The 9,465-nt window shown below is 37.7% G+C and overlaps 2 protein-coding genes across 4 annotated transcripts; one reads left to right on the top strand and one right to left on the bottom strand.

The window, feature by feature from the left end:
* Positions 1–525: 525 nt before the first annotated feature.
* On the top strand, positions 526–3,088 carry LOC112462713 (tafazzin homolog; the record flags this gene model as incomplete). The annotated part of the gene is made up of 3 exons (XM_025028632.1): positions 526–769; positions 1,164–1,418; positions 1,531–3,088. Coding segments are annotated over 3 exons (539 nt in total), but the record flags the coding sequence as incomplete, so codon positions are not given.
* Positions 3,089–3,261: 173 nt separating this feature from the next.
* Positions 3,262–8,835, bottom strand: LOC112462710 (PX domain-containing protein kinase-like protein). 3 transcript variants are annotated; one of them, XM_025028628.1, is made up of 9 exons: positions 8,334–8,835; positions 7,460–7,648; positions 7,278–7,374; positions 6,677–7,101; positions 6,419–6,595; positions 5,901–6,311; positions 5,641–5,797; positions 5,498–5,563; positions 5,110–5,201 (listed from the first exon to the last, which is right to left on the bottom strand). In XM_025028628.1, exons 1-8 carry the CDS (start codon positions 8,433–8,435, stop codon positions 5,547–5,549), a joined length of 1,575 nt encoding a protein of 524 aa, XP_024884396.1. In that variant the 5' UTR covers positions 8,436–8,835; the 3' UTR covers positions 5,110–5,201; positions 5,498–5,546. The 3 variants fall into 3 exon arrangements, with proteins under 3 accessions (XP_024884395.1, XP_024884396.1, XP_024884397.1); XM_025028629.1 differs by having other exon boundaries at positions 5,519–5,563; XM_025028627.1 differs by lacking the exon at positions 5,498–5,563 and having other exon boundaries at positions 3,262–5,201; positions 8,334–8,834.
* Between the last annotated feature and the right edge of the window lie 630 nt (positions 8,836–9,465).

Raw genomic sequence — 9,465 nt, 5'->3', positions numbered from 1 at the left:
AAAAATGTCATTTTAATTAAAATTACCGATAACTGACGCATCGGAGCGCGACAGATTTGCTTTCTTCCTAAATTACGCGAGGTTTAATCTCTCCGAGATACGGAGTATCATTAACCGACAAGTATAGCAACGATAAAACGATCAGCGTACGAGAATTGACTCAACGTGAACGAAGAACAATGACGCTGACGTCTATTAGTTGACAATGAGACAGTAAACGTGAATAATGTCGTTCGTTTATCGATGACCCATTTATCGCACTTCGTTCTCTTCCTTGTGCTTCTTTGTTCTTGGTTCCATTGTGTCCCTGGCATTTAATTGCGCGCCGGTAATTGGGAACAACTTTTTTCAAGCACTTTTTTTTCATATTTTTTTTTTTAAAGATAAATGATAGTTTTTTGTAGTCTCGACATCCTCTATATGCGTTTTGTCCCTCTTTTGAGACGTGTTTTTCTTTCTCAGAACGACGCCGATATGCGATCGAATGAAAGAATTTAAGACAGAAAATCTTCTGAACTCATTTAGCGACCCTGGACATCCGGCACGGATTTAACCGACGTAAGATACGATGGTCGCTCGCCGCGCAGGACATTTGTTTCACGAATGTCTGGCATTCCTACTTTTTCATGCTCGGCAAGTGCATACCCATCGTCCGAGGTGATGGCGTGTATCAGGAAGCCATGGACTTCTGCATCGAAAAGCTGGCCCTCGGCGAGTGGGTGCACGTCTTTCCCGAGGGAAAAGTCAATATGCTTAAGGAAGAAATGAGGTTCGTACTCGAGTTACTTTCGTAATCCTCCGCTCCAAGACTTGATAACGCGATTTGTACAATTAAAAATGCTGTACCTTTGTAATTTGCCATTTATATTTTTGAATTGGCTATACTGACGATGAAAATCGATTCGATGGAAATGGGATAAATTTCTGTGACAATAGATTATTACATTTAAATGTTGTCTTATTTATGAAAGAGATATATCTTGGGGAGATCGCAAAGATCGCTTTTTAATACTCCATATATATGTGTGAAAATATATACGAAAAATGGGGTAAATTCGGGGGAAAATAGTATTATAGAGATGAGCGTAGATGAGCATTTTGCAGAAGTCACGTTAATAATATACTACAGTCAGCGAGATTATACAATCGATGATATTGTTTAGGTTGAAATGGGGTGTGGGTAGATTAATATTAGAATCGCCCGTTACGCCTATCGTAATTCCTATCTGTCATCTCGGTATGGATGAAGTACTTCCCAACGAGCCGCCGTATATGCTTAAAGTGGGAAAAAGAGTTACCATGAATTACGGTGAGCCCATAGATTTTAGCGGATTGCTGGCCGAATTGCGGGATTCAAAAGCGAGTGAGATGGAAGCGCGAAAAGCGATAACTGATCGCATTCACCAGGAGCTTTTAAGGTAGCGCTGTAATTAAATCATATCCTAACGTTTCGAGCGTTATTGAATAATGCTTGAAGGAACAATGCAGAGCAAAGAAAGCGAAAAAAAAAAAATATTTAAAAATTTTCAGATTGAAAGCAGCAACGGAAAAGCTTCACGCTAAGTTATGACGAAGATGATACCTTTTCCGTCGTCCTTCCGTCTAGCCAAAAATATAAAGAGAAATTGATACGTTAACAAAAGTGAGATTTGTATATGTAAACGTAAATCTGTGCGAAATCAGTTTCCTTTTTAATGCGTACATTCGTATTGTAATAGTATTTTTGACAATATTGAGTAACGTAACGTAAGCATCAATTGTGTAAGAAGTCATTCTACGACCTATGACGTTTCCATCGTTTTTGTAATTATTCCACGTAACTCTCCGAGAGATCACTTGACACACGCCTACATAATGTATCCGAAAAGTTGCGCACTTGATATACTCTTGCAATTTTAGATAATCTTCGATTAATATAAAATTGAGATTGTGTGTTTCATCTATGAGATTTATTTTGTTACATTAATCTAAAGTATAGACTTATTAATAAACTTTATTTTTTATTCCTATTGGTTTCATTACAGAGATTTAATTTTTAAGTTATAAATAGTGACAGCAATGAACAAAGAGTTGATTGCAACTTTGTCAAAGATTTGTAGCGAAATAAAAGTGCACGAGCTTTCGATACATTTTTTTGCTAATATATTCCTTCTCGGAGAGTTAGATATTTCTTGGATAACGTCTATTATACCGCCTTGTATAATATTTTATAAATATCTATATACAGAATGTCCCACTTCTCGCGCGCAAAAGTAGGATCTCTTGTATATGTGTATTACATATGTACATAGTACGAATAATTATAACACTATCATTATGATTTTACGATGATTGTCAATAAAAGTTTTGATAGTACAAGCGGAGACTACGTAATGTGCAACTGAGGTTTAATGTAACTATAAAAAGAATCGTGCCAGTACCTCATCCATTAATTTTATTTTTGGAGATCTAAGGTGTCACTATTAGCGCGAGTATAGCGCACACTTGGCCATTATTGATTATATGCTTCGCGCTCTCGTTACAAGCACCGTGCCAATTAATCGATTTGTACTCGTTTTGCTAAGAGTGTAATAGGTATTCACGTTTGCAGTTGAGATAAATGAGCACTGCAACTAATGCACAGTGCGTGGAAGATATCACTCGTAAGTCGTAATGTTGTAATTTTAAAATTTGCATAAAAACTCGTTTAAAAAGCGTGGATGTAGATGCAGCATGAACGGGAAATGATTTTTGCTACTTTGTTCGATAGCTGTGAAAGAAAAAAAGCCAATGTATTCGTTCGCCGATGATGCATGATTTTTTTGGGATATTTATTGCGATATATTTAAGTCGTTACAACAGCTGTTATTATGACAATCGCATATCTATGTACGCTCCCGTGCGTGTGCGTATATACACAATGTCGAATACACATACTTTTATACTATACACACGGACTGCTATCAAAATTTTTGGGGCTATTCGAACGTGATAAATTTATATGTATCATATACTTGTTGAATATATTATTAAGTATTAAAATATCGTCTTTCTCTATCGTCTGAAATAAAATTGTCTTGTTTGTTTTATCGTTTGACATTTCTCTTAACAGTAAACGTAAAATTTGTTCCCTTCCCTAGAATACGTAAGGTTCCTACACGATTTCTGCGTGCTATGTACACTACCTGTTTACAAATTACGTGTGAGGCAATGATTCTGCAAAGGGTAATCTAAAGTACGCATAAAAATCATGTTAATTACAAAAGACTCTTAAAGAGCTTGTTAGTCGATTCTGAAGATTTTATTACTATGTGCATGACACAATTTATTATCATAAAAGAATAGTATTTTTGTTGCCGATAAATGTTAACTCTAGATCTATCGTCCTTCGGCCAACATCTGTTTTTTTTTCCAAAAAATATTTATATTATCAAATACATTAATACATACTCTAGTAATGTCGCGGTATTTTTTGCAAGATTTGGTTGAACGTAAAATTTCATGAAATTACATGAACTTATTCCTTTATATTTTCGAGTGTATATAGACAACTTGTTGGAAGCTGATCCTGAAGAGTAGAGATAAATATATAATTTCCATCTTGTTATTTATATGCCTTTTGGATTATTTTCGTCACCATCTGTGCCAGAAGTCATTTGACGAATCATAATTTTACAGTTGCCATATACATCTAAGACAATAAGTGTATTAAAAGGTATGATTATATATTACAGCTTTCGTTATAATATCCACAGACAAATTGATTATACAGGACATATACTTGACCGTTGTCAACATATAGAAATAGATTACGCTAGGGCCTACTAACTGCTGGTATCATATTATCTATCAATACGAAGACCGCATATCCCTTGGCACGTTTTTAAATTTGTAAAACTGGACACTCCGGTCTTACAAGCGATACAAAAGCGGCGTACGATCCCTGCATTGTACAGTACGAACACGAACTATGTATTTATACTATATATTATGTATATCATAAACTTTGAATAGACAGAACAGCAGATGAGTATAACGAGAGAAGATTTTTACTTAATATACATACATATTATCACCCCATTGTGTATCACTGCCTTCATTTTCTTTTTTTATTTAAACAAATTTGATATATATATATATAGAAAGAGAAAAATAAGATCTGATTAACAATAATGCAAAATCGATCGCGAAACTTGGCCCGCGTTAAACAAGATATGTTACAAAATTCTACGATGCTATTAACTGTATAAGAGGGAGATATGTTGGACTAGAAAATGGAATTTCTCCAATAATTGTATCGCGAATGTACATCCTTGATTTACAGTCGAGCAGTCATAAAAGTCGAAATAAATCTAAAATCTAAAAATGTTTCAAATTGCTCCCAGCATAATTGCTGTATGTAAATTAGATAATATACAATTATATACTCCTATTATTACGTTATACAATATCTTTTTTAAATTACGTAATCTCTAGTGTATACACAAGTGGAAAGAATGCGATATGAGACGACTCGTAAAGATGGCAAATTTTTCAAACAAATTGATATTTTGATTGGTTGTTCTGTACGTTTAGGCTCGTTCCTGGACGGCAGATCTAATACAGACGAAGCAAGCATTGCATTATATTTCGTAAAAACGCAGAATAGGCCAAACGGGACTAATACCGATCATATATATATATATCACAAATTTAATAGTGTATTCTTAATATAATTGCTTTAAGCTACAATCCTCTTAACGTGGCGAGCATCAATAAACAAAATATTGAAATTTTTTTAATTTGTAAAATGAAAGTGTCGCGATCGAAAAGAAATGATATTCAGTACAATTAGGAGTCACAAGAAGCACAATACAGCTATCATCCAGACCTTTGAATTCATCATTATAATCTAATAGATACGTTATCTTGTCCTAATCAAGCAAGGGAAGTTCTTTGTTCGACATCGCCCAACAATCACGCTAGACTTGAAATAAAAAATCTGCGTGACTTTTTCTTTCTTCTATATATCTAACATTTTTAACGATGTCCATTTGTAATCCTTCGCAGTCTATTTTTGTCAAAATTGCAAATACTTCCGAGTAAAGCAGCACGGTCATTTGATGATTTTGATACACTATTCGACGCACCACCGGATGCTTCACATGGCGGTGGCAACGAAGGTGGTGGTGGTGGAACACTTTTGCCAGGAACTGCATTTGCTTGCGTAATTTCCACCGAACCTTTAGTGGAAAAAATTAAAATAACAGTACTTTTCATGACATTTCATTTTAGAAAATTCAACAAAAAATTGTCTAATTCGTCTCTTTAAGGAAATGAGAGTAGCTAATCATATCTGACAATTACATATTATACATATAGTCAACGTCAAAAGATCTAAAAGTATGCACTAGATGAGCAAAGGATATAATTAAAAAATATGTTTATACGGAAAACCTGCAAAGCAATGATGAGAGAAAATCTTACAAAATGAAAATAAAAATAAAGATAATTGTAAAAATTTGTTAAAGATCAAGACCTGAATGCTCGAATGACCTACGTGAAAGGAATGACCTCAGTACGCGCCATCAACTTTTGTGTCCAGCTAATCAAGAGATGTAGAAACGTAAATGTCAATTAGCATTGACGAAAATAGCAACGAGGAACATTATAGTGACTTACGAAGCGATGGAGGAGTTAGCGTTCCAACGCTGGTAGCCGTGGAAGTACTTGTTGGACTGTCTGAACGCTCTGGGCTCTTACCATTTATTTGCTTTGTCCCGTTCGTACCCAGTTGTGAGGAAGAACGTTGTTCTTGCGCCAATTTCTGCTCTTTCCTCTGTAGACAGAATATATGAGATTGTATCTCGATCAATGATCATTTTTCACATTCCGGGTTCCTTCTTATTTCATTTATATATATGTATATATGTAATACCCACCAGTTTATGTTTTCGTTTCTTCATTTCTTCTTCCGAGCTCATCATTTCTTGTACCTTGACAAGCCTCTTCTGATGTCGGACGACTTTTTGTTCATCGCGCAGTCGTTGTTCGGCTTTGTTTACAGCTTCTTGTAAAGCCTCCTTCAAATGACTGCTCAGTTTAAAGTACGGTTTCTCCACGTTGCCAATTGCCAACGCAGCGCGCCTTGCCGATTCGAAAAACGGGTGTTGCAACAGCTGCATCACTGTTGGCAGATCTTGTTTCAGAGCTTCCGGCGATAAGATGACTTCCAACAAATTTTTTAGATTTGCTTCGCAATGCGGTAAATCGGAGCACGTTGCCTCCAAAAGCGGTCGTCCGAACGCCATTTCGTACAAAACGTGCCCAAATGAGTATACATCAACTTGAGTCTGTAAAGAAAAACGTATCAAACTTAATAAATGTAAAAAAATAACTCGTACAGAGAGAATACTTTTTAGAGAATAACCGATAACGTATCATTATCTCCATATATTACCGTGGCATGTAATTTGCGCCTTTGAACCACGTAAGGTCGGTAAAACGCCGGCAATCCTATGAGTCCATTTTCTATATCCAATAATTTAGCGCATCTTGGAGTTAAAAGAACATTGCCGGTATGCAAGTGACCGTAAGGCAATCCTTTTTCGTGGAGATAGCCCAAAGCCTCTAATATCTACAAATCGTATTATTAATTATAAAGAGTAATTTCGAAATATCTCATTGTAATATATTCTTGTGTGCAATAATTATTAACCTGGTAACCGTACGTGGCAATTTCCTGCACGGTTAGTGATTTTATTTGTTTAGGATTGCCGTATTTTTTGATGAACGGTTGTTTAGGCTTGGTAATGCATAAAACGTCACGTAATGTGCCCGCCGCATAGAAATTTCTTATCGTTAGCGCCCCGTTGTCCGTAACATGCTGGTGTACTATCGGTTCGATGTAAGTGTGTCGTAGAGAGCCTAGGGTTTTGAAAACCCCTTGTATATCTTTATCTTGCAAGTGCTTGTCAGGGCCGAACTCGACCCAAGCTAGCAGAAGTTCCTGTTTCGGGTTCTGGCGATTTTTCACCGTATAATAATGCTTTCTCAATCGCCATCCCATATCGGGGATGGGCTTGCACACTTCGAAATTGGCATCGCTTCTTAATGCTAATGACACTTGTTGCAGTGCGATTTCTAGAAAAGACGAATAACTTGAACATTTCGCGCATTTGCTTGCATTTAATATCTAGAAACAAATTATACGTCTTTATAAAAAAGACGTTGAAAAAGATTCGTGTAACGTATAAAATATCAGCCCGTTGATCGACATTGCGCGTACCGCGTCTTTATAACACGAGCGATCAGCTTACCATGTAACGGTGCAGTGTAATTCTCAGGGTCTAAAAACTTTTTCATGGGAAGCGAAGATGCCAGTATAGGATTCATTAGTACTATGTTTAGATAATTCTGCAAGAAAAGGCGGATTATCTTCTACTTATCGTGTCGCACGAACGCGGCGCATAAAAAGTGAACGTCTCATATTGGGATGAACCTGCAGTGCTATTTGTCGCTGAGCTATAAAGTCTGGCTCCATGTTACCAATAATCCTTTTAGGTGGTAGTGGCAGGTCGAAGCCAGATATGGATAAAGCTGCGTTGAGCTGTACGAAGTCATTGTAACGTCGGCTCACTCTCCAGGATCTTTCGGGAAGCGGACCTCTCTGTGTTTTGATTACGTATTCCTAAACAAACCACACAGTTCTCATTATGCGTCTAACGATTCGGTGCAAAGTGGGATTATGAAAACAAAGTTTGAAAAACGTAACATTGCAGCTGACTGTACATCCTCCAAATGATGTGTATATACTCATGTACATATGTATACGTATGTTACGGTAAAAGCGTAAAATTCAGTAAATATATACGCTTATATTGAAATAGAGAGGTGGGGGGCACAGCCTCCCACAAAACCTAATCTAACCCAACCCAATCTGTATCATTGTGTCTGATATTGATGTTGCTTATTAAAAGATAAAATTTGAAACATAAACTTTAGTAAATGTATACATTGACTCTAGTAATGTATACACTGACTAGAGAGGCTAGAGAGCAAGCGTATACATTTACCGATTTCACGCTTTGACTGTGACATATACAAAGCTAACATACAAAGCAAACATATACTAATACGTCATAATGACAAAACGTAGCTTCAATCTTAACAGGATATAAAGGAAAATTCCTACGACGGCTTTAGTTAAACGAGACAAACAGGTCGAGATGATTACAGGATAAACCGTGAGGGGAAGAGAAAGAGAAAGAGAGAGAGAGAGAGAGAGAGATGGGAGAAAAAGGGGAGAAACGGAGGGAGAGAGAGGCGGTTAGAGAAAGAGGGAACGGAGGGAACTCAGAGAACGCAATATATACCGTATGTCCGTCGATGGTCCTCGCATTTTCGATGACGCTCGTCAACCGCTCCGTATCATCTAACAGCACTTTATTCGTGTATCTCTTCTCGAATAAAGCCATTGATCGTTAGTCCGACGCGAGGCAGGGCCCGTACGGGGCCGATTGCGTTCGTCTCTCGCACAGTTTCCGCGCGTCGCCATACATGACGCGCTTCTGCTTCATTTCAGCATTCGGGCGAACGCACGACGTGACGCGACGGCAACGGCACTGGCTGGCGACGGCGACACGGCGATGGCACTCGGCAGTGACGACGGCGGCACCACTTATCGCGGAATACTTTCAATGTCAGCGGTCCACGACACACGACACCACGTACAGACGCACGCAGGGAGGTGTGCGACTTCTCTGACTTCTCTCTCTCTCTCTCTCTCTCTCTCTCTCTCTCTCCCGTCTCGATAACACCTTCGACGCGCAACGCGCAATCAAATCCAACGAGTCAAGTCGCAGCTACCCGTGTCGCGTCGCATCGCCGCGCAGCCGAATCTCGACTCGACGGCGCTCGCCGACGCCGAGCGACTTGTCACCGGTGTGACGTCACCGGTCTCATGACAGGATTGACAGGGTGACAGGTGGATTCTTAGGACGATGTTTATAAGCGTCCGGGATTGTACCAAGTCCTGTCTTAAAATTGTCCGTCCAGCTATTGAAATTGATCTTATAGCACCTCGAGATCGTACTTAAAACGATCTTAAACTCGAGATCAAAGTATGAACGTCATATTTTTACGGTGTTCATAATAAGCGTTCAAAGATCATCTGAGATCCTGATGCATCTTTTATAAATGAAATGATCTTATGACATTTTGAACGATCTTAAATATAAGATCGAACTGCAAATATTATTCTCAGGACGATATTCGTAATTCGAACTTGTATTCAAGACCGAGTCCTAAATAATCGCATAATCGTCTCAAGCTCAAAACAAACTTAAATTAAATATAAAATAAGTTCTAAAAATTCAGTCTTCCGATAAAATAATCATATAATTTGAGAGTATGATTGAATAAATAAACTTAAAACGATCTTAAATAAGTCTGTTCGTATTGCTTGCATTTTTTGCATTCAGAATCTTCGTTTTCTGTCTCGCGTTT

The sequence above is a fragment of the Temnothorax curvispinosus genome, unplaced genomic scaffold (assembly GCF_003070985.1).
Source record: "Temnothorax curvispinosus isolate PA1 unplaced genomic scaffold, ASM307098v1 QBEX01012727.1, whole genome shotgun sequence".
NCBI lineage: Eukaryota > Metazoa > Arthropoda > Insecta > Hymenoptera > Formicidae > Temnothorax > Temnothorax curvispinosus.
The sequence above is the reverse complement of the archived record's forward strand: the minus strand, read 5'-3'. Positions and strand labels throughout refer to the sequence as shown.

Coding starts and splice junctions, on each gene's coding strand:
- LOC112462710 (XM_025028627.1), bottom strand. CDS start 8,435: ATGGCTTTATTCGAGAAGAGATACACGAATAAAGTGCTGTTAGATGAT. Junction 7,375..7,459: donor AGCGACAAATAGCACTGCAG/GTTCATCCCAAT, acceptor CTTTTCTTGCAG/AATTATCTAAACATAGTACT. Junction 6,312..6,418: donor GGCGCAAATTACATGCCACG/GTAATATATGGA, acceptor TTTTCTTTACAG/ACTCAAGTTGATGTATACTC.